The sequence below is a fragment of the Hemicordylus capensis genome, chromosome 1, assembly GCF_027244095.1.
Source record: "Hemicordylus capensis ecotype Gifberg chromosome 1, rHemCap1.1.pri, whole genome shotgun sequence".
NCBI classification, from domain to species: Eukaryota; Metazoa; Chordata; class Lepidosauria; order Squamata; family Cordylidae; genus Hemicordylus; species Hemicordylus capensis.
In genome coordinates this window covers 69642663-69668074 of record NC_069657.1, presented here as the reverse complement: position 1 = coordinate 69668074, position 25412 = coordinate 69642663, and the positions used below count along the sequence as shown (strand labels likewise).

At 45.2% G+C, this 25412-nt stretch overlaps 1 protein-coding gene and 1 long non-coding RNA gene across 5 annotated transcripts in view; one reads left to right on the top strand and one right to left on the bottom strand.

Annotated features, from left to right (window-relative positions):
* Positions 1-25412, top strand: part of CCDC9B (coiled-coil domain containing 9B) — an 86531-nt gene that overhangs the window by 36024 nt on the left and 25095 nt on the right. For 3 of the 4 annotated variants that reach the window (XM_053273441.1, XM_053273430.1, XM_053273450.1), the window contains 2 exons: positions 7772-7846; positions 24025-24209. In XM_053273441.1, coding sequence (XP_053129416.1) covers positions 7772-7846; positions 24025-24209 — 260 coding nt within the window. Of the gene's footprint in view, positions 1-7536; positions 7556-7771; positions 7847-24024; positions 24210-25412 lie in introns of all 4 variants that reach the window. The other variant, XM_053273459.1, reaches the window with a different exon arrangement.
* Positions 4443-20031, bottom strand: LOC128335369 (uncharacterized). Its single transcript, XR_008311582.1, has 2 exons — positions 19901-20031; positions 4443-4676 (listed from the first exon to the last, which is right to left on the bottom strand). It is a non-coding gene; the product is annotated as an uncharacterized LOC128335369 (long non-coding RNA).

The following is a 25412-nucleotide window of genomic DNA, read 5'->3' as shown; positions in this document are numbered from 1 at the left end:
ACAGCATACAGAGGCCATGAAGTCTTTAAAAGTCTTCACTTTGGGAAAAGGAAACAAGGCAAAATCTTTTTTTCTTTCATCCTCAGGGTTTTGAAAAGGCTTGATGTGTGTAAGATTGCTATATTTCGTTGTTGTTTTTCCACATTACTGCAGCTGATCAGAATTCTGAAACCAACCCTTTCTTGTGTGCTTGTACTGAAGAGGAAGCCCACTGAACTGAATCATTTACTTCTCTGCAGTCCCACATGATTACTACAAGGCAAAGGGCAGGGAGAGAGAACAAGTCTCTTACTTAAGAGGAAGCCAATTGAACTGAATCATGATTCATTTACTTCTGGGCAATCCCACAGCCCTCACTGGAGGAGCGCTCGCCTCCCCTCCGCCTCCTCCCTCCTATTTATTTATTTATTTATTTATTTCCCTGAAGGCACACCAGTTCCTGTCTTTCCCTTAAGGGCTCGCCACAGGATTCCCTTTCGCTCCCCCACCCCATAAGCAGTCCTCTTGTTTTGTCACTCCAAAGGATCTCCTCACGCACCCCGTTCTCCCTCTTTTTTTTAACCCCCCCCCCACCAGTTATTGCTTGTGCAAAACTGGAATTATGCAAGACAAGGTTAGATTTTTGTTTTGGAGCGGAACTTTCCCCTGCTGGCAGATTTGCGCAAGGCAGCCGAGAAGTTACAAAAAATATTTTCACGTCACGCTCCCCCACCTGCAACTCCATTCGCCCCAAAGGAACAGGGGAGCAGCAAATAAACGTGTTTTGAGGAGAATATGGACAGTCCTGCCTTGAAAACACATTGCAATGGATGGAAAATATGAATGGCCAGCAGCCTACAACGAAGCATTGAATAACGCTTTACTCTTGGTTTTAAACTGTTGCACTATTCCATCACACTTTGCAGTACTTTACCCATTGCAAATCCCATAGTCTGGAAAACGCCCAGGTGTGTGAGTGGTTGCATCATGTCTCTAGTGCAACTGTATATAAATGAGTCACAGGCATAGCTAGGGGAGAGAAGGCCCGTGTTCGCCTCTCTCCCCGGTGGCCCCTTGTAGTGAGGGAGATAATGAAGAAAATAGGGAGGGGTGGAGCTGGGGGGGGGGGGCAGGTTCGTTGAACCCATCTGCTAAATTATAGATAGACCCCTGAAATGAATGCACAACACGAAGGCACTCTGCAGTTCATAGCATGTTGTGGGCAGAATCCAGTCTTCAGCAATTCGATGTAGTAGGTCAGGGGCTTGGGCAATAATCCTTGTTATAACAGGTTTCAAAGGCATCCCTCTTTCAATCTGCAAAATCCTAGCGGATAGAGCTTGGCTCATCTGCGTTGGTAAGTTAGGCATTGCCTAACGTGTCCTTTTACTCTATTATTTATTTATTTACTTTTATATCCCGCTCTTCCTCTAAGGAGCTCAGAGCAGCGTACATGCTTATTTTTATCCTCACAACAACCCTGTGAGGTAGGTTAGATAAATGACTGGCCCAGAGTCACCTAGTGAGGTTCATGGGGATTCAAACTCAGGTCTTCCTGGCCCTAGTCCAACACTCTAACCACTACGCTATTCTGGCTCTCTTTAATTTCAGAGTGGCTACTGTGAGTAATTTTCTTCATCCTCTCACCACTTACTTGGAATAAAACCTCACAGAATACAGGCTTCCTTCTGAGTATGCCTGCATGCAATCATGCTGGGTAGATATCTCTGTGCCAATGAGACCTCCCCCCCCTCCCTGCCCCAGGCCAAATAGCAGTGGCAGGAAGGGGAGGCATTCAGATCAAGACTGCAGTGGAGCAAAAGTGCTAAACTCACCTCCAGGCTGCAGTCCAAATCATATGGCTGCTAGTTACTGAATAAAAGCGGCATGCTAACCCAATCACATGCTTAGAGTAATGTCTAATTTGACCCTAAACTATAACGAGTACTGATCTGTATTAATCCCAGCATGCACTGGTCTCCCTCTAGACTCAGCATTCTCTCATCTTTTTTTCCAGCTCATTTTGAAGCTGCTCCCAGAACTGTGCCAGAATGTGGTCTTGTTCCTTTAAAAAGCAGCTTGTTCTGCAGGAATTCATAAATGATTGTGCTTATTTCCATGCTGTGAAAAAGTGTCATATGCTGATTCCTGTGCATCAAACGGCTGTCATAAGCTCGAAGCCACTTCTTGGGTCAGCTGACAGCCTATATACAGTATGTGTCTAACACAGAGGAGGGAAGTGCATATAGTCCCCTAAGGGGCTCTCCAGAATGTACACTGTGTGTACTGATTGGCAGGATGCCAGCCTGATTCCCTCCTTTGCCTGTAACAGACACTAAAGGTAAAATGTGCCATCGAGTTGGTGTCAACTCCTGGTGCCCACAGAGACCTGTGGTTGTCTTTGGTAGAATACAGGAGGGGTTTACCACTGCCTCCTCTTGCGCAGTATGAGATGATGCCTTTCAGCATCTTCTTATATCACTGCTGCCCAAGATAGGTGTTTCCCATCGTCTGAGAAACATACCAGTGGAGATTCGAACCGGCAACCTCTGGCTTGCTAGTCAAGTCATTTCCCGCTACGCCATCAGGCACTAGATCTGTAAAAATCAGTAGGTGGAGCTTTTCACAGCAGAGAGATTTTAAAAATCACCTACTAATATCTGTAGATCAAGCACAGTAGGAGGAGGAACAGTGGAAATCCTGTTTCAACTGGAAACCTTAGCCTGGCTACAGATGAGAGACAGTTCCTCCCCCTAACAGAGGATATGAAAGCACTTTAAAAACATGTTTATACATCTCAATTTTAATATCTATAATGTCATGTTTTTTCATCATTTTAAAAACATACCATTTAACATACATAACAAAGCAAGTTCTTAGTGGAGGTTTGCCCCATGAACCTCTTGCCAACTGCTCCTTTGCTGTAAAGTTAAATATTCTGCATGAAAAATAAGCATGAAATTCATATTTGGTGAAATTTGCTGGCATCTTAAGACATAGGCAGAAAAAAGGAACACTAGATGTGACCCGGAAATGGAATTACTGTTACTTGGTCTATGTAAGAGTTTTGATGGGAAGAGAGCTGGTCTTGTGGTAGCAAGCATGACTTGTCCCCTTATCTAAGCAGGGTCCACCCTGGTTGCATATGAAAGGGAAACTAGAAGTGTAAGCACTGTAAGATATTTCCCTTAGGGGATGGAGCCACTCTGGGAAGAGCATCTAGGCTCCAAGTTCCTTCCCTGGCATCTCCAAGAAGGGCTGAGAGATATTCCTGCCTGCAACCTTGGAGAAGCCGCTGCCAGTCTATTTAGATAATACTGAGCAAGATGGACCTATGGTTTGACTCAGTATATGGCAGCTTCCTATGTTCTTATGTTCCTATGATGTTTAGCTAAAAAAGACCTAAGCAATTAGCAGAAATAAAGATTCCACATTCAAGCCCAGACTTGCCTTCTCCACATCCTGTTTCTTTCAAGGGCTCTAAGGAACTGACTTATTTATATTTTAGTCATGTGTGTAAAGCTCAGGAGAGCTGCTGATTTCATACCCACATGTAGCTTTTTAAAACCAACACTTTCAAATGTCATAAAATCAGCTGAAGAATATGTCTATGCAGGCAGCCTTGAATCAGCCATATATATATATATATATATATATATATATATATACATATACATATATATACATACACACACACATATATACATATATACATATATACACACACACACACACAATGGTCATCGTGGCTGATGGGAATTGTAGTCCAACAACATCTGGGGAACCAAGTTTGGGGGACCGTGTCTTAACATTACCACTTTTTTAACTGACTTTGCTTCAGTGTCTTTACCATTGAGTAGCCAGATACTAAAGAGGACAGGGCTCCTGTACCTTTAATAAATGCACAATAAAGGACATTTCAGCAGGTGCAGCTTGTCTTGAGGGGCAAAGAAAAGCTGTGCATGCTAAAATTATTGTCTGTGCATCTGTTAAAGGGACAGGAGCCCTTCCTCTTTCCCATCTGATGAATCTGCTTTACTAGCACCTACCATGCAAAACCTAGGGCTGATCTATTTATTTTATTTTATATTTTAAAATGTATATAGGCTGCTTTTCTGGTAAAGTCTGTCCTAAGGCACAATTCCTCTAAAAAGAGGGTGTTTAAACAAGTATTTGGGGCATGTTGAGAGAGGCCATTCAGATGAATTGTCTCCTATGCAATAAAGGGATTTGCTGGGACCTTCAGGAAGGAGTCGAGGGGCAAGGCGTGTCAGTGTCACACATCTGTCTTTGCAGCTTTTGCACACCATTCTCAGAGCATATGCAAGAGGTTGCCAGTCCAAGTTATTCTGTTTTTGTTTTACCTTTAAGTATTATGCACAAGAGTTTGCACATCTAGCCTCGAGACCCTCCCACCCCTGCCTTATGAGAGCATGAGATGCCACCAGTCTCTGAAAACAACAGAACAAATAGAAATTTTAATATGAATAAGAATGACTGGGTAACACTGAATATATTCGGCAATACACATACAAGTGGCTTGTCTTTAAAACATGGATTATACAATGTGGTGGCTGCAGGATCATGGTAGCAGATGCTGCTGCTGCTGCTGCTGCCTTTCTAGTGGCAAAATCTCAACTGGACATTACAGAGATAAACAGCCTCAAAGGACATGGAACTCTGCTGACAGACAGGACCTAGGAAGAGACCCAAACAAATGATGACTGACAGGAAAAGAGAAAGGAGCAGAAGGACGCAATCCACAGGGAAAGCAAATCAGAAGACATAAATGCACAATCGCAGTGGAAGGATCCACATGGAATACATTGCACATGGTTCACTAAGCATGATGCGGCTGAACATGTAATATGCTTCTGACTTCTAATGTTTCCAGTGTGTATTTAACCACACAGTCGGCCTGGGGGATTTTTGTGACATTTGGAAGTGTAATGGAGCCAGAGGCTGAATTGAGCTGGGGATGGATTTAGCTTTGGATTTTTCTCAAGGACACTGTTGCTTTCCAGTAATTTTTCTATCACTCCTGGTGGGACTGCTGGTCTCCACCCTGTGCAGCTGTTGCTTAGGAACATAGGAAGCTGCCATACCAAGTCAGACCATTGGTCCATCTAGGTCAGTATTGTCTATACTGATTGGCAGTGGTTCTCCAAGGTTTTAGACAGGAGTCTCTCCCAGCCCTACCTGGAGGTTTTACAGATAGGGCTTTTCTCCCGATTCCACTCCTGGTTGGAGTGTGCCAGTCCACATATTCACTGTATTTAACTCGACCTTCCTGCAGGCTATCAGGGACCAGGACAGACAGGGCTTTGTTTTGCCCCAAAGGGAGGCTGTGAATTCTGGCTTAGCCCGAGGTATGTCCAACTTAAGATAATCCTCTATTTCCAGTGGCTTTTGGAAAAAAACTCAATGTTTCTGCTAAACTCAGACACTTGTCTTTGATGTGCGTAGGGGAGCAGCCGAGGGCTATGTTGAATGCTCTACTTAGTCCCCCGGATTAAACTCTCTTGAATCTGCTGCAAAGTAGATTTGTAGATTCGCTCCTCGGATACCCCACAGCATAAAGCCCTGTTTGTAAAACCTCCTGGAGGTTTTACACACAGCAGATTTTACCACGGGTTTACCGGGAAGCTGTACTGCAAACTTAAAGCTGTCTCAAAAAACCCGCTGAAAATAGTGGGAGTTTTTTACTCTGGAGATAAATCGGGCTATACTTGGGCACAGTGGAAAACCCAAATTGCACGTGTGGACTGCTCCCCAATAACTTGCAGGGATTCAGGCAGGGGAAATCTGGCCAATATGTGTACTTACACCCTCCATTCTGGAGGAGATGTGAGCTAAAAGCAAAAACCTTGCGGTAAAACTGCTGTGTGTAAAACTTCCTGGAGATCCCATGAAGTGAATCTGGGACCTTCTGCATGCAAGCAGATGCTCGAATACTGAGCTGCAGCCCCATCTCCTAAGGCAGTGGTTCTTAATTGGGGCCAGGGATGTTGGGCATGGTCATTCAGCAACATCTGGTGGACCCCACATTAAGAACCACGGCCCTAAGGGGGCTATTTTACAGCAGACAGTGCACGCATGTAGTCACCTATGCAAATGCAAAATGGGACAAACCCTGCTTAGCAAAAGGAACATATCATGTGCAGTTCTGCAAGACCAGTTCTCCTCCCCATAAATTCTCATTCCATAATAAGGCTGTGCAATTGCTAGTACTGCCACTGCCATGTATGGCCACAGAACTGAGATCAACCAAAGCAATAAATTGTGAGAGGTTTTTGGCAGCAAACATCCTAGAACTTGATAGGATGCTGCATAAATCAATAGGCAGCTGGATCAACTAGAGAAGGGCCACAGCAGCCCTTCTCTATTTTTACAAAAAGCAAGCCAAGATGTTTTAAAGAGAAATTGGGAAGAATGACAGGATTCATGTTCCTGGAGAAGCCCTGTTCATGCCTTATAGAAAGTGGGGAGATTGCAGCACCCCTGAGAGCACTCTCTGGAGCCTCACCCCCATGCTGATGTGCTCAGAAACTCTGCCCCCCACCCCAATGCTGCAGAGACAAACGTGGCCCCCGGGATCAGATTTGCCCCATGATCAGAACTCCTTGGCACAGGGGCGTAACTTCAGTGGGGGGGGGGTTAAAATCTTGTTTCTGGGCCCACTCCAACCTTTCTACTCCCTTGCCTTGGCACGTTTCTTGTACTGCTGTGACCCTTCTCTAGCTGATCCCAAGGATCAAGTGTATAAGGAACAGCTCCTAGTGCTGTTCTGCAAACACTTGCTCCAGAGTTCACAGTGCTATGATGAGGTTCTGTAACAGTTCTCTTGCTCCTGCTTGGGAAAGCACTTTCAATTGTTGTTTGCAGCCCTCCAGCACAAAATGCAAAACAGCTCTTCTATGAGTAGAAGATATCTTTTGAATGCAGAAGGGCACCTTTGGAACCAGCCCATAATAAATAAATGATATCCCCCCCATCTATGAAATGAGAGCGTATCATTGTGAGGGCAAACACAATGACTGGCATGATCGAGATAAAGTTAAGCATTTTCAAAGTCCCATTGATTTCAGTGGGAGAATGAAGCACGTGTTTATTAATTATTATTAATTATTATTATTTTTATTATTACATTTATATCCCGCTCTTCCTCCAAGGAGCCCAGAGCGATGTACTACATACTTGAGTTTCTCTTTCACAACAACCCTGTGAAGTAGGTTAGGCTGAGAGGGAAGTGACTGGCCCAGAGTCACCCAGCTAGTATTATGGCTGAATGGGGATTTGAACTCGGGTCTCCCTGGTCCTAGTCCAGCACTCTAACTCCCCTAGAAATCAATCGGCTTTAAACTCTAGCAGGATCCAGAATTTAACTCCAGAATTTTTAGTGCATTCTTGAGTGCTATAAACATTACAAATAGTGGTAAAACATCATATTCTGAAGGGGTCATTTTTGTGTGCTAGTTTTGGCCAGAAATATTCATCTGGATAGTAAACGCAGGACTTTTAACTACAGGTCTGCTTTTTTTCCTTTCTGGCCGCAAGGTGGAATAGAAGGGATTTGGTAAGAATTTTGCTACTTTCCTGCACATACGCACCTTGTTCCCCATCCTTTTCCTCCTCTTGTTGTTAAGTTCACCTGAAAATCTGCTTGGCCTCTTTTGTCCTGTATGCTCTTGAAAAAAATCTTTAAATTTTCATAGCAGGGCAATTTGGCCCTGTTATCTCATACTGAAGTCTATTTATTTCTGAATGAATATCCCCTATCATGCCATTGCAGGTGGATGAAAAGAGAACAGTGGAGAGGAGACGGTCAGAAAGTGACAAGCACTCTGAGAGTGTGCTCTTCAGAAAGGTGAGAAAGCAGCCTTAAATGACAATCAATTTAAAAGATGTGGGGATTGGATTGGCTGTCCACTAGGGCAGAAGAGAACCTGAGGCTCCCCAGCTGTTGTTGGACTACAACTCCCATCAACCCCACATTGAGGCTAGGGATGATGGGAGTTGTAGTTCCAGGGACATAGCAAGGTCAGTGAGCACCTGTGTTCAGCAAATGAACATGGCGGGTTCCCCTTAATTATTTTTCAATTTCTAAACTTTATTTTTTACTTTTTTTTAACCTACGGATACCACCGCCACTACTCCTCCTGCTGCTGCTGCCCCCACTGCTCCTCACCCCTGCTGCTTATCTCCTGCCCCCCTCCCACTTGTTTCCCTCACTCCACCTCTCCTCTGCCTCTCGGTAGCCAGTTCATCCAGCACTGCAGTGTGTGTGTGTGGGGGGGGGGCGTGTTCCATGGCCTCTCCTTGCTCGAATGAGGAGAGAGGCCATAGAACCTCTCAGTGCTGTATGAATCATTTCCAGCTAAGAAATGGAAGGTGCGCACGTGCCCTGATTTTGTAGCCGGCCATGCACTGCACGGCTGGCTACAAAATCAGGGCACATGCACACCTTTGAACAGAATAAAGACTGAACTGGGGGACCCAGAACTGGTTCGGTCGAACCCACTGGCTGGGCCAGTCAGGTCGACGAACCAGTTCAAACTGGTTCAAAGTGCTTCATGATCGAACTGCTTGAACATTGCAGTCCCTTTTATGGAGACAAAATGAACTTGTTTTCCTTATGTAAAAAGATAGAACAGTGTGACGATCCACCCCTTCCATTATTCATTATTCAGAAGATCATTATTGAGAAGAGCTGTGGCAATTAGTTAATATGTGCATCAGTCCAGATCCGGAGAAGCAACCAGACACAACCTATGTTTATGATGGATTGTGGCAGACCAGTTTGCAGTTGATCCGGTTCTGCACAACCCTACAGCATATGGTCTCACTGCTTAGTGCACATGTGTCAGCTATATGTTTATCAACAGCACACAGCCAATGCCAGTGGAGAATGGATTGTGTCAGAACGCTTCTCTGCAAGCAGAAGCAGCAATTTGCTTGCCATCACTCAGCCCACATTGAGGTGTTTTGTAGGCATGAGCCACATGACCTACTCAGCCACATGACCTACCCAGAAGGGAGCTGAAAGGTGCTGATAGTTGAGCAAAACAGCCTCTCTGAAGCAATCCTGCTTTAGTGGAATGCCATCACAGTGCAGTTCAGCACACAAGCCACCAGAGGGTGGAGGAAGCACAGCATGACATTCAGCATCCTTACTGGAACATCACACTGCCACAGAGCCAAGGAGTTGCTTGCCAAGTCCTTTAAATTGACAACGCCGCTGCCAAGAAGCCAGGGGAACCCACTTCATTTGGCATGCAAAGGCCACATTGCTTTCCTTGAGACGGAAAAGGTTTGGGTTGCATTCACTGCTGTGTGGCACTGGCAGTAAAACAAGCGGCTGTGCGCGGAGTCTGTTTTGTGCAGGCTGTCTGTGACCTCCTTGCACCAGAACCTGAGTTCTTATGCCGTTCCGTCAAGCCACATGACTCAGATCTGTTGCATGTGATTCATTCTCACAGCTGTAGTAAGCTCATTGAGTGTGTGTGTTGATCCAAAGGCTGCTAAGTGCTTAAGGTATCGATGAGGGAAAACACTCCGTCAAGCTCCTAAATGAGAGGTGGTGGCTTCGCAGTTGCTTTGACTCACTAGCTGCTCAGCATGGGCCTGGAAGGAAGGCCTAGCTCCCCCGAGCCAGAGAGCACTCTTAATTAACAGAACAGAAATTGAATAAGACTCCCTTCCCTTGTGATGCACTTCATTAGGAGAACGCAGATGAGTTCCTAGGCCCCGGTCCCAGCTGCAGCCCAGGGAGCACCGGGAGGCTGCCTGATTTCACTCTCTTACAGCACGGAGAGCACAGCTGCGGCTGAGGGAGCTGAGCCCCAGGCTGAGAATCAGGATGGTAAACAGCTCTGACTCAGTGGGCTTGTCTGTAAGCATGCAAGACTCCCACTGACCCAGCCACGTTTGGAACTAAAGTGTTAGAACTAACTATGGTCGGCAAGCAGCTTGGGGGTCCCCATGTGATCCAGCCTCACATGGGGACCCACAAGGAGTGATGTAGCAAGCTGTCGCTACAGGACCAAAGAGAGCTCAAAGGGAGCAGCTTGGTCTGACAAAGTCCCTGCTCCGACTGAGTGCCAACCCCACATGATCTCCGGGCTCTGGCTGCCCCTCCCAAGGTTCTGTTAGAGGTTGTTGATTTTTACCCACAATAGGTAAAACAGCAGAGCGCTAAGGAATGAGCACACACTCCAGTTACAGAGTAGGTAGCAGAGGATGCTTTGGATATTGCAGCTATTTAGAGAAAACACATGGAGATCCTTGTATGACTAAACACTAAATATTTATTGGTTAAATACACTTAGATAGGAAAGACCTATATCTAATCTAAAGGACTACATAGTGGATAGGTAAGGAGAGATAGAGATAGAGATGTTTCCATCTGCTCTCTAGGAGGAAAGGAAGGATTGTGACTCAGCACAGGAAGTGCTGCAGAGTCAGTTCAGGGGTCTTAGAGTAGGGACAGATAGGGAGACCCTGACTCACTGTCTCTACTCCCAATGCCCCTAGTGGTCATTAGGACAGTTGGTGCAAAAGGTCGATGCACTGGAAGTTCATCTCCAACAGGTTCACCCCACTGCAGCACAGAGAGGATCTGTGCAATGCCCAGGCCTGGGGCCAAGCACTCTACCCCCACCTCTCACCGGATACATTCCCTGTATCAGTGAACATAAGAACAGCCCTGCTGGATCGGGCACAAGGCCCATCTAGTCCAGCATCCTGTTTTACACAGTGGCCCACCAGATGCCACTGGAAGCCACAGGCAGGAGTTGTGGGCATGCCCTGCTGAAGGGGCACTAAACTGCACGAGGTTCCCAAGATGTCGGGATTGGGCCTCTCTTGGTTGAGTCTGGCTCAGGAGGGATTGGCTCCTCATATAAGGAGGAAAAAGTTCCCAAAGTGGTTTACTTAGAAAAATAATAATAAGGAGAAGATGGTCCCCTGTCCCCAAAGGGCTCACAGTCTAAAAATAAACACAAGGCAGAGACATCAGCAATAGCTACTGGGATGCTGTGCTGGGTTTAAATAGGGGTGGTTGTTGCCCCCCCCCCCCATGTAATGTAACCAAATCTCCATTTACAGTGCTGTCTGGAAGAGTTACATCAGCATAGGGCTACTCCTAATGTCTTTCTGGCAGGAGCCTTACAGAACAGCACACCACTTCATATATATCCCTTTTGATCAATAATAACTGTTCATCTCTGGCCCACCTTCGCTTGGGTGCCCTTACAGAACAAAATGTATGGCAATGGTTTGAGTCCCTATTTGTGCCTGTAGTTGAAATGTACCTTATGTACCTCTTTTCATACCTTATTATGAAGAGTGAGAAAATTAGAATATTTCCCAGCATGTTCCTTTGAGCATCATCAAGGAAGGGTGGATGCGATATGATAAGTAACAAGTTGTTCTGGTAAGAACTAATCAGCCTACTTTGAATTGGGGTGGGTAACATCATCACAAACTGTGCCGTTGAGGTGTCCTTATGTGTCACTCACTACAACTACACCAAATTTGGTTAGGCAGTCCAAACGTTAGCCCACTTGTGCCTCAACCATTCACACATCCACCATATTGAATCAGGATGGATGACATCATTACAAACTGTGCCCTTGAGCCATCCCTATGTGTCCCTACACCTGTAGCAAATTTGCTTCAAAACCATTAGGCAGTTCACAAGTTAGCCCACTTGCACCTCAAACGTTTACGCATCCGCCATCATGAATCAGGGTGGATGAAATTATCACGAATCATGCAGTTGAGATGTCCCTATGTGTCCCTGCAGCTGTAGCAAATTTGTTTCAAATCAGTTAGATGGTCTACAAGTTAGCCCACTTGCACCGCAAACTTTTATACATCCACTATCTTGAATAAGGGTGGATGACATCATCACAAACTACGCCACTGAGGCGTCCCTATGTGTGTGTGTAGCAAATTCGGTTCAAATCGGCTAGGCAGTCCATAATTTAGCCCACTTGTGCCTCAAATGTTCACATATCCACCATCTTGAATTGGGGTAGACTACATCATCACAAACTATGCCATAGAGGTGTCCCTATGTTTCTCTACAACTGTGCCAAATTTGGTTCAAATCACTACAAGGATTGTGAAGTTGTTACACACACACAGACATATTGCCAGGTGATTTCATAAGCTTGCTTTCCGTAAGAAAAGGAGGCTAAAAACATTTCATTTTAAAAAAAGATACATGTTTTATCATTTACTAAAACAGATGTAAGAAAAGTGAAATCTAATAATTATTCTACAGATTTTTAAAACATCACATCATGAATAAAACAATAAGGAAATAAAAGGAAACTATATACAATATGCATAACTTCCTTATCAACCAACAGGATACTTCAATATGGCAAATCCTATACCATAAAAGCCTTAAGCGTGCAGCCGTGCTGCCCGTGTCTTTTTGGGCTGTTCTGGGCATGCGCTCCGCGCATGCCCAGATCAGCCCCAAAAGACATGACCGCCCAGACACCGGCGGCCATGTTGGAGCCCGAGAAGCAGCGGCCTAGGAGAAGCGGCCGCCGCCAATGGGAGCAGAGTGCTGGCGAGGTGGCGGTGGAGCCGCAGCCTCGGACAGAGGTGGCGGTGGCCACGGCGGGGCGACTGGCCCCGATGGCGGCGGCCGCCACCACGGTGACAATGAGTGCGGGTGAGGCAGGGGCGGCCGTGGCGGGGCCAACTGGCTCCGATGGCGGCGGCGGCGGCCGCAGAAGTACGGGCAAGGCGGCGGCGCTCTGGCCCCGTCAGGCCCCTTTTCTCTGTGCTGCGGCAGGTGGGGGTAAGTGAATGGGCCGATTCTGATGGCGGCGGCCGCCGCGGGAGTACGGGCAAGGCAGCGGCACTCTGGCCCCGTCAGGCCCCTTTTCTCTGCGCTGCGGCGGGCGGGGGTAAGTGCATGGGCTGATTTGGCCCTTAAACGTGGGGGGGGGTTTGGATGAAAAAGCAGCTGGGAGGGCGCGCAGCTGGTCGGCGGCAGCGGCCGCAGGGGGAAATACATGGGCTAGCGCCCGTTATTATAACGGGCTTCAAATTACTAGTATGGCAATAAAGGACATAGGGACATAGGAAGCTGTCTTCTACTGAGAGACCATTGGTCCACCTAGTTCAGTATTGTCTACTCAGACTGGCAGCAGCTTCTTCAAGGTTGCAGGAAGGTGTCTCTCTCCACCCTGTCTTGGAGATGCTGCCAGGGAGAGAACTTAGAAAACCTTCTTCATGCAAGCATGCAGATGCTCTTCCTAAAGCGGCTCTATCCCCTAAGGGAATATCATATTGTGCTCACACATGTAGTCTTCCATGCAAATGCAATCCAGCGCATACCCTCCTTAGCAAATGGGACAAATCATGCTTGCTACCAGCTCCCCTCCCAGATCAGCTCTCCACCATATCCCTTGCAAAATGTTGACCATATCTTTTATTCTAAATAGACCAACACGCACATTCCAATTATTTTGTAAAGACATTCCTTCTGACTCTCTCTTCCTTTGCCTTATCATGTAGATAAACTTCACCATCAATGAGAGTCCGCATTTTCCTTATTTGCTCTTCAGTAAATCCACTTCTGCTTGGAAGCAGAAGTTCTTGCTGTTCTTGCTAGGGATGTTAGCAAAACATTTCAAGGTCAAAGTGTTTTAAGTTCAAAACAAGCCGTTTCGAGTATTTCAAGCTCAAAACCAAATGCTCCTAAAATAAAGGGCCCCTTTCAAGCTCAAAATGAACTGTTCTGACTTGAAACGTTTTGAGTGTTTTGAGCGCCATTTTGGCTGGCTGTTTTTCCCTTGCTGATTGTTTTTCAGGAACTGGTTTCTGATTGGTTTGCAATCTCTTCGCTTCTTGGTTGGATTGTTAGCATTCAAATCAAGTGTTGTCATGGGCCCCTATGCCCCCATTCGCTGGGGGGAGGGAGGAAAGGGGGAGGGAAACAATTTTGGTGGGAATTTAAAATGTATTCAAAGGGATTGTGGGGCAGAGAGAGCCCTTGTGCCTATCTGAAGAGGGTACATTAGGACAGGAGGAAGGAAGGTTTGATTTCAATCAGTCAGTCAATCTTTATTACAGTCAGTGACCAGCAAGACAATACAATAAAGGCATTTATACAAATGATTATATCATTATTCTTCATATTGACCAGACAAGCAGGGCGACCTCGCTGCTCATCTGCGGGGAGAGCCGGCTGCTCTCCCCACCGGAGCCCAGTAAGGCTGCACACACCAGTACCAATTCTGTATTTTCCTGCCTTACTACATTAGTAGCCTACTTTCCTTAAGTAAAGTAAGTTTATGCAATCACTCAGCATTTATTGTGTGGGTTTGTGTGTCCCTATGACCTTCGCAATGCCTGGACCATTATGAACCAAACTGGATACAAATGTAGGAACACATTGGGACACTTCAACAGCACAGTTTGTGATGATGTCATCCATCCCGATTCAAGATGGCCGATGCATGAATGTGCAAGTGCCAAGTGGGCTAACTTGTGAACCGCCTAACCATTTTGAACCAAATCTGCTGCAGGTTAGGGACAGCTCACAGTTTGTAATGATGTCATTTACCATGATTCAAGATGGTGGATGCATGAATGGTTGAGGCACAAGTGGGCTAACATTTGGACTGCCTAACCTATTTGAACCAAATTTGGTACAATTGTAGTGAGTGACATATAGGGACACCTCCACAGTGTAATTTGCTATGATATCCACCCCAATTCAAAATGGCAGATGTGTAAAGGCTGAAGTGGGCTAACTTCTGAGGATGGTAATGATCAATTAAGATTATAGTGAAAGGAAAGTAGGCAGATTCATTCTTACCAGGTGGTTATTCTCACTTGGTTTCAGGCTTCGGTGTAAATGTTGGGCGAAGCCACTTTGAAGTACACTCGCAGCATTGAGGGAAGCAGCCCCTCCCCTCTGCTCTTGGCTTTCGTTTTTGCAAGTACACATGGCAGGTGTCAGTGTTTTCCTTCCTAGCCAATGGAAGGGCAGGGGAAGAGTTCCCTGCAGAGGGAGATCTGCATTTCTGAAGAGAGCATGCCTCTTATCATGCTAATGATTCTGTGTCAGCACCTCTCCCTGTTTGCTCCGGCATTTTCAGAAAAAGTAGCTTAAAACCAGCATTTTAAAAATCCAGAAATACCTCGAGATAAACTAGAATTAGCATCAAAAAGCCTGACTTGTGTGTGGAGTGGGTCCAGAGATCTTGTTGGGAGTTCAGGGTAAGTTTGGCTGTTGTATGAACGCACATACTCTCTCCCGAAGGAGATTTGGGGCAGAAGCCCCATGTGTAAAGCCTCCTGGACAACTGGTTTATATTATATTACCCCAGCATCATAATCAAAAGATTACCCCTTGTATTTTCTTAACTACAATTATTTTTTTCTTTCCAAACAATATCAGACAAGTCCACCAAATATTAAAATGATAAAGTGCTGAATGTTCAACCTTTATCATCTTGAATTAAATATATATGTCTCAATTTTACAGGTGTATTATGCTATCTGTGCAGCACTTTAAGGTGATTTGCCCTAAAGTGGTTGATACAAAACATTTTATTTCTTGTGTGAATATATACTCCCACTCATGTTCTGTAATATTACAGTTTAAATCTTTCTACTATGGCCAAATTAGATGACATGTGTGAGAACTGTGATCAGGTCTCTTGAAGTTTCCTTTCCCCCCCAATACAAGAAAGGCATCAGCACAGGGATTCCAGTTTTGTTCGGTAAAGCGGTGCTGGTTTTAAAAATCTCCTTTCCCCCCGTGCCATTTTGCTAACCCAAATCATTCCCTGCCCCCGCCAACACCAATGGCTGCTATTTGCTCAGCTTAGAAAACTCTCAGGTATGTTTAGAAAGTCCTAACATGACTGGAGACACATCAGAATGAATCTTCCTCTTACTTTATCCGATGCATTTAGTAAAGATACTAGCCCACATGGGCAGCAGTATAACTCGGGTGGTTCTGAACTACCCACACTGCTGTGAACTCCTAGAAAAGCACCTTGCACAAGAGCACAAATACCTAAAGCAACAAATAAATATTTATTTATTTACTTAGTTACTGACTTGCGTTATTTAAAAGTTGTCAGAGATGGGGAGGCTGTTGTCTCAACAGGGAGTGCATTCTAGAGTCATTTATTTCCAATGTAAGAAGTGCTCTCAAAGTGCAGGCACACTAGTTTAACTATTTGAACTCTTGCACTCCAGCCTCTTGCTCAAGACTGCCAGTGCTTTCTTTGAAACAGATAGTGAGCGTAACTCAGAACTGCCCGTGTTACACTGCAGAACACATGGGACATTATTACTGTCAACATTTTGAGGACTCTCTCTCTCTCTTTTAAAGTGAATTTAATGGCATATCTTTTTGTTCCAACTAACTCCAGGGTCTCTCAGCTAAGGGTCATAGCTGTCTATTGGGCTGCTTTATAAAAGATTTACGAATCAAGAATGTTCATCCTTCCTTCTCTAATTCTCCTGTACTGTAATCTTGTAGGTGCCCTGGATTCCATACCCACATTCTTCATACATTTGTCACACTTAGGCTGACATTCAGATTAACACAGCACTGATGCTCTAATTCTGCTGGTGCTGTGCTGGTGCAAGGAGCGATTTCCCTCCATCTCTCTTTCCCTCTGAAGCCCACTGTGCCAAAAATATGCCCTTGATGGTTGTGCAGTTCCTCAGAGACATATTTCTGGGAATCACAGTGGGCTTTAGAGTGAAGGGGAGAAGAACCATGAAGATCGCCCCTTCCCGCTAGCACTGGTGCAGGGTTAGCAGTGGGAGTGTTGCATTAGTCTCCATTTCAGCCATAGTTTTTCAGTGTCCCCCAAACATATCTTATCTCTTGCACTGCCTTCTTCAGGACTGAGCTCCCAAGTCTGGCCGGAGATGCATGTATGGCCATGGGAAGCAATTAGGAGGAGGGAAGAAAGGCAGTTGCCGGACGGTGTCTTAGGGCCAGCCCGTCTTTGTGATGAAAAGGCCTTGAATGCACAACAGGGGTTTTCCGGTCTCCCACAACAGAAGCATTGACCTTGTGCAGTTCCACCCACGTGTGGATGGGCTTGTCAAGCCCCTCCGCTCCCTTTGGTGCAGAAGGAAAGCGTTGTTGTTCCTTCCCTCCCTTGCCCACCCACACAGGTGTGTCTCCTTGGCAACAGGTTTCTCAGTCTCTAATTTTCCTCTAGTCTATTTTGATCTGCAGCAAAATGCCAAGGAGATTAATTCCTGTTTGGAGGCAGGGTGGGGGTGGTCGTCTTTGAAGGGGAGAAATATGGAAGAGTGAATTACCTCTAGGCAATTAGCATCATAGGGCTTGCTGTGTATTCAGCTGTCCTCTATGGGGCCTCACTTGATACCAGGGAGCTGCTTGTTTGGCTCCCACCTCTAGTGGACTCTATGAAGAAGCTCTTGCTGTGTTGATGGCTTTGCTCTTGAACATATTCATCTTTGTTCTGAGCAACCTTTTTGTTAAAGCCTTACACATTCAGGCAAGACCAGCACTCAGCACACAGGATGCAACAATGCATCATGAGGGCACAGGCAGTGCAAGCAAATAATTCCCAGCTCTAAGAACATTGTTCTGACTCGTACGCTTGATGTTTATTATGCACTGTGCTCTCAGCTCAATACACTTGCTATACAATATGCACATTTATATATAATAGGGCTATTCACACGGTACACTGTATGTGTGTACAGGTATTTTTATATGCGTACATGTTCTCATGTGAATGACAAAATGGGAGGAAGCCGTGACTCAGTGGTAGAACACCTGCTCTGCATGCAGAAGGTCTCAGGTTCAATTACTGGCATCTCGAAAGTGTGCTGCCAAGTCAATTTCAACTCCTGGTGACCACAAAGCCCTGTGGTTTTCTTTGGTAGAATACAGGAGGGGTTTACCATTGCCTCCTGTCATGCAGTATGAGATGATGCCTTTTAGCACCTTCCTATATTGCTGCTGCCTGATATAGGAGTTTCCCATAATCTGGGAAACATACCAACAGGGATTCGAACTGGCAACTTTCTGCTTGTTAGTCAAGCATTTCCCTGCTGCGCCACTTAAAGTGACTCCTGGCATCTCTAGATGCCAGGAATTCCTGGCTGGGAAAATACGCTGTGACTGTCTGAAACTCTGGAGAGCTGCTGCCAGTCAATGTAGACAATGTGAAGCTGAATGGACCAATAGTCTGTGGCCTCAGCACAGATGCTGAAGTCCCAAGGACCACAAGCTACCCACCACCAGATTCAAGACCACTTTTGTCAGCTCCAGCAAGGAGATAGCGGAGTAACTGGTAGACCAACAGGATGCCTGATTGTCCACACACACTCAAAACTGGAGCTTGAGCAGAGAAGGATCCTAGACAGGGAGATGGAATCCTATGGATGATAGCAACCACCTCCACAACCACTCAGGCGCTTCACTGAAAAATCCAGGGAGGAGCACAGCTGGAAGAGTTCATCTCTTTTTCTCAGCTCATCCACCCTGGTCTCTGTGATCGGAACCAGGTTGGCTTCCACATCCAGAATCAGATCCTGAATGGACTGACCTGGCATTAAACAGCAGTGCCACACAGTTGGATGGCAAATTGGCAAATCTCAAGGAAGAAAGGGAGAAAGTCTTTAAATGCCTGATCTCCATTGCTTTTAACAGGACAGTCCAACTTCCCTCTCCTATCTCCCCCCTGCCCAAAATAATTCAAAGAGGGGTGCCATTCCCAGGATGTCCAAAGCAGCACTGCCTAGGCACATAGCTGGATCAAAACTAGTGCAATGACTTTTGATTTATTTATTATAGTAATTTCTAGAGTAATTGTATTCATGGTGGGTCACAATTATAAAATAAATTGACATCATAAAGCAATACATAATTTAAAATAGCACTTTAAATGAAAAAAAAAAACAATAAAAGGCATACCTCCCTGAACAAGCTGTTCTACATTCTGGGTGCCAGAACAGAGAAGACCTTCAATCTCATACCCACCTGTGCACCTTAGACAACAAGGAGACAGAGAAGAGGCCTCCAGTGTAGAATGGAGTTCTTGGACAGGAGCAGGGGCGTAGCAAGGTTGGAGTGGGCCCAGAGACAAGATTTTAAAATGCCCCCCCCCCCTCAAAGTCCAGGGCCTCCGCACACCCCAGGCCCCCAAGGATTTAAGTCTGATATTCCAAAATAAGTATGCTGCCTGCAAATACATTTCACTGAATACACACACACACGTCACAATATATAGTGATATACATTGAGTACTATACATTTGTATTACTTTTAATGCCTAGAACACACTAGAAAGATGAATTATTAAAATGGTCCCCTCGCTGCAGATTAGCAAAGGAGACTTTCAACCATGCAGGGTGAACCTATGTTTGTTTTCTCAGAATTCTGAACAAATTCAGTCAAGTTTGATTCCAGGAGGTTTTTCACAGGAGGCTTTTAAAGCCCTTTAAGACACATCTCCTCTGGAATGGAGGTGCTGCATTCACATGTTGGCCAGATTTACCCTGAAGTCCCTGCAAGTTATTGGGGAGCAGTTCACACACAAGAAAAATAAAATAAAAGCCCCACACATGCTTCACAGTTCTCACTCAGACCTTCTGCGTTGCAAAACAACTTGAACATAAGTGCATTTATAAATGAATGAATGAATAAATAAAATTAATAAAATACTGTTCCAGAAGTTTTTGCAATTTTCTGCCATGAAACAAGCCACTTACTTTTTAGATAGTTTTTTTTAAGTCAGTGAATTTTCCAAGCTGTTTCAAAATAAATATTCAGAGACTTCTCGGTCCCCCCCCCCCCCACACACATATCCACGCCCTATGGCAAGCAGATCCCTATATATGGGGGGGGGAAGGTAACCACAAAAAGGAGTTCACACTCTACCTGGCAAATGCTGGTCTGGGTTAAGCAGTGCAGCAAGGGATCTTCTGCTGCAGAGAACACTCTGGCTGCCTCCTCCTTCCTGGCTGGCTTGGGCCCTACTCGAGTTCAGGCTTCACTGCGGCCTACACGGAGGCCTCCGTGGAAGCCCCGCCCACCCGCCGATCAGCTGAGAGGCGGGAGAAAAGGAGCTCTTTGCAGCTTGTCTGCTGCTTCGATTGCGGCCAGCAGAACAAGCAGGAGAGTCAGCGAAGAGGGCAAGTGGCTGAGAGGCTATGGGCTGGGCAGGGGGCAATGGGGAGTCACATGAGGTGCCCCTGGGGTGCCCCTCCAGGCAGTGGGGCCCCCAGACAACTGTCTCCCCTTGCCCTATCATTGTTACGCGCCTGGACAGGAGAAAGTGGCTTCAAAAATACCCTGGTTGCAGGCCATTTTGGTTACAAGATAGCAGACTGAAAACAGCAAAAGGCCCAGGCTCAGAAAACCATTAATTTTTGACAGCTGCAGTAAATCATTTCAAAGACCATCATACTAATATTTATAAGAATCTGCTCAGCCACAGTGATGCCATAAAGTGCAAGTGCAACAGTAAAAAAGTGCTCACATCAGATAACGTACAGTGCCAAAAGTAGGAGAGAAAACACACACTGATGAACTGCACAAACCATTCATTAGAGATCTGAATGCCTTTTCCAAACAAACTGTGAACCCAAACTGAATGGGCCCATTTGGTCTGGGCTTCTCTGAGCTCAAACAGGGTAGAGAATGAATGGGTACAAATATGACCCATGTTTGGAACCTCCATTTGTTTTGGTTGTTTTTAATTTTTTAAAAAATAAAATAAAATTCCATTTATCTTCTTTGCTGCTGTCTTTGTAGCCAGCAGGAGCTCCAAGGTGTAGCTCCTTGTGATGCAGATATGTATTTGCAAGTAGGTCCCAGAGTGACAAAAACATGAAACCTGGGACAGATTTTCTTTTCTTTTTTCCGCACCTGGGATTTTGGCTTCCCAAAACATTGGCACCCAAGTACCTGCACCCCAGATCATCCTTCTAATTTCTGGAATTCCACATGTTTTCATTCAACTAAAGAAGGAAATGAAGCACATTCCAGATACCCTTGGCCCTCTGCTTCCTAAAGCTGGGAACCTTTGATGTCAATAGGAATATATACAAAGGAAATACAGCAATATACAGAGGAATGCTGCTAACCTGGCAGAGATACCGTGCACTTTGCAGTTCCCTTATGTTTCGCAGGGGGAGAGCAACTGTCCCTCTTTATTCCCACTTCATTTCCCCAGTAGCTTTTGCTGCTATCTCCCTTGTGTCTTTCTTTCATTCTTTTTAAGATTATGAACCCCTTTGGGACAGGGAACCTTTTCTTTCCTCACGTTTCTCAGCTATGGGAACTGCTTTGTGAATTTCTGTTGAAAAGCAGCATGTAAATAGTCATATATCAATAAGGGAGTGAATCTAGGCAGTAAATAAAAATGGTTTGGTTTAGGCTTCATAGCTCATCTTTCAATTATATAATTGTCAAGGTGGCTTACAGTCATAAAAACAATAACATCAAATTGCAATAATTTCCAATTAAAAGAACAGAAAGACAGCAGGAGAAATAAGTAACCTAACAAATCAAAAACGGCATCAGGCAATAAGGGCAGTGACAAAGTGTAGCAGCCTGACAGCACCAGGACAGCAGGGGATGAAATGCTGAGCCATTAGGTGTCTGAGTAAATACACTACAACAGTCCAAAGCTGGCACCTAAAAAGCCAATAATATTGGTGTGTGCAGATGTGGCTGCGGCGGGTGCTCCAGAAATGGGAACTTTCTCCCCAGTTGCCAGCTGCCAAACTTGGAGGTGGGGCTATCTGGAGCTGGGTCCCTGAAGCAGATCTTAAAACAGGGCTGCACCACTTTGGCCCTCCTGCAGATGCTGGACTACAGCCCTATATTGTCCCTATAATCCTCGGTGGCTGGGTAGAGTCAGATGGGAGAAAGCAGGCCTTCAGGCATTATTCACAGTACATTTCCTACCTGCCTTCGTAAATAATGAAGAGAATAGTCACTGAACTGTAGTTCATGACTCTGTCTGCAGAGTGTTTTCAGCACGGCGGAATGCAGCTGCGCCACGACACTTGTTCACAATACGGTTACAATTTATTGGCCATGCACTTGGAGGTCTACTAAGTGCTGCACAAGATTTCAAAATGAACAAGCTCCTGCCAAACGCAGCTCCCCATCTATGAAAAGTAAAAGAGACAAAACCAGTGATGGCCAACCTGGAGCTCTCCAGCTGTCCTAGACTGCAGCTCCCCAACCAGAATTTATTGTGGGAATTGCCACCCAACACAGCTGGGGAGCCTCAGGTTGGCCACCCCTGTACTAAAGGATAAGGAGAAATGATGGAAAAGGGGATCGAACACTTTCTTATGATGTGATCTGCACACCATCGCACAAATAACAGAGGAAAGTACGGAAGGCCTTTTCTGGAGCAGACAATGACAAACTGCAAGTTAAACTGCAACTCCTTCTTCACTTGCATGTTGCTGTACAAGTGAAGGGAAAATGGATGTATTGCTTAGGCTGGGCAATTGGTAGGTGCTGCTACTATTTTTATTATTTAAAATGTTTTTATTTAGAATGTATTCATTACTTTCCCACCATAATGTTATTAAAGCAGTTTACATAGCAAAAGGAACGAGAAGGTGGTTCCCTGTCCCAAAGGGGCTCTCAGTCTAAAAGGAAACACAAGAGTAACATCAACAACAGCAACCAGAAGGATGCTGTGCTAGGGCTGAATAGGGACAGGTGCTCTCCTCCCGATATATGTTTTTTGTGTTTTTTTGTTTGGGGGGTGTGTGTGTGTGTGTGTTTAACATTTATATTTGTATTTATTTATATTTGTATTTATATTTATATTATATATTATATTACATTTATATAGAGCTCTGGCTATAGAGCGGTATATAAATGTAAGTGCTATTGCTATTGCTATATTCTGCTCTTCCTACAAGGAGCCCAGATGGCCCACTTATCTACATAGATAAGTTTTTCCTCTCAACAACCCTGTGAAGTAGGTTAGGCTGAGAGAGAAGTGACTGGCCCATTGTCATCCAGCATGTATCATGGCTGAATGGGGATTTGAACTCATGTCTCACGGTCTAGTCCAGCACTCTAACCACTACACCACGCTGGCTCCGTAAAGAGAGCCACCTCTTTAAAGGGTGCCGCTGCTTTGCCCACTTAGCAAAGGTTGCACAAGTCCACATCACTGATGTTCGTTAAGACTTCAGTTATTCTCATGTGGTCATCATAGTGATCACATACTGCTCCAAGAACTTGTGATGTAGCCACTGAGACCACAGTTTACTCTACTGTCTTTGAATGGGATATGACTGTGTTGTGTGCCACAGCTAAAGGCCAGCTTCAGAACTACTGGTCAAAAGATTACTATTTAGGGCTGATTGAACTGGCCCTAAATAGTAGCTCTATGTCACCAAAACATTTTGGTGACATGGAGCACACGCAGTCCTAGCAGTACCTACCTGCTACCTAGCTTTGGGTGTCTCCAGGTACAAAATTTGAAAATGGAAGCTGTTTTCCATTTGTTTGCTTTGGGTTTTTCCAGGTACAAAATTTGAAAATGGAAGCTGTTTTCCATTTGTTTGCTTTGGGTTTTTCCAGGTACAAAATTTGAAAATGGAAGCTGTTTTCACCTATCTGTGCCTGGTCCAGATGATGTGCTTCTTTGCTGCACAATTTCACAGCACTATCTGCTGGCCATTTGCTGCCAATATGTTTGATTCTTTTGGGACTATCTTAAAAATGCATCAGAGGTAGTCTCAAAATATGCTATTTTCATCACAGATTAGCAGCAAATGGCCAGCAGATGGCGATGTGAAATTGCACTACAGGGAAGCACATCATCTGGACCAAGTGTGGATAAGTGAAAACAGGTTCTGTTTTCAAATGGAGTCTTTCTCCATCTGGAACACTCATTTTCATTTCATTTTGTACAGTCGGTATCGCTACATCTGGGTGCCGAGGGAGTCAAGTTTTAATTCAGAAGTTTTGATTCAAATGCTACTGTATTGATGAGGCTACTGCCTTTTTGTTTCCATTAGGAGAGAGGAAAATCTCCCCAGAAGAGCCCAGGCGACAAGAGTTGCACCCTCACTGGGAGAGAGCGGTCGGAATACATGCGATGGAAGAAAGAGCGGGATCAGATTGACCTTGAGCGACTGGCACGCCACAAGAACGCAAGGGGAGAATGGCGACGGGCTTGGGATATAGAGAAATCAGAGCGCATGTAGGTTGTCTCCAGGTGCACCCCAACACACTCAGCACGCTGTCGCCTGCAGGAAGGTCAATGGTAGAAACAATATCCTGGTGGGAGCTAGATAGCTGATGGGAAGCAATATAGCTGATGGTACTCTTGAGGCTGTGTGCTTCTGGGTTTATGAGACTTGTGATTGCTAGAGAAGGAGGGTAGTACATCAATGTGTCTGCCTCAATAAATGGCTCAGATTCAATGACCCACAAAGGATCCATTATATCATCTGATTGTATGCAATGCAGCTGATGGAGGAAGGGTGGTCAATCTAAGACTCTCCAGCTGGTGTTGGACTGCAACTCCCAACCCCAATGTTGCAACAGTGTAGCAGGGGGTGATGGGAGTTGTTGTCCAATGACAACTGGAGAGCCTCAGGTTGGTCACCCCAGTGACGGGAAGAAGCATCTCAAGATGCTTGAGACCTCAAGAATCCCTTAGAAATGCACACTCCACAACTTCTTTTCCTTCTATCAGACAACGTTATCTTCTTAGTCAATGCCCTTCAGACATTCCAAAATGATTCTGATGAGGTATGGCTGATCCTGCATCAAATAAACACCCACAAAAATTTTGCCTGGATTCATTGATCAGCAACTCAGGGTTTTCCAATAGAAAGATTAGGAAAGACCAAAAAAAAACAAAAAACCATTACTATTCTACATGTACATGTGGAATTCACAGCCACCTATTGTGGTGATGATCACTGCCTTGAATGGCATATTTAAAGGGTTTAAAGGGTTAAAAGAAAAAGGAAATGTAGGACCAACAAACGGAAGTACTTTTTCACACAATGCATAATCAACTTATAGAATTCTCTGCCACAAGATGTGGTGACAGCCAACAACCTGGATAGCTTTAAGAGGGGTTTGGATAACTTCATGGAGGAGAGGTCTATCAACGGCTACTGGTCATAGAGCTATAGGCCACCTCCAGCCTCAAAGGCAGGATGCCTCTCTGAGTACCAGTTGCAGGGGAGTAACAGCAAGAGGGAGGGCATGCCCTCAATTCCCGCTTGTGGCTTCTAGCGGCATCTGGTTGACCACTGTGTGAAACAGGATACTGGACCAGATGGGCCTTGGGTCTGATCCAGCAGGAATGTTTTTATGAATGTATGGAGGACAGGCAATAAGCCATGATAGCTAAATGAAAGCTCCTCGTTCAGAGGCAGTATATCTCTGA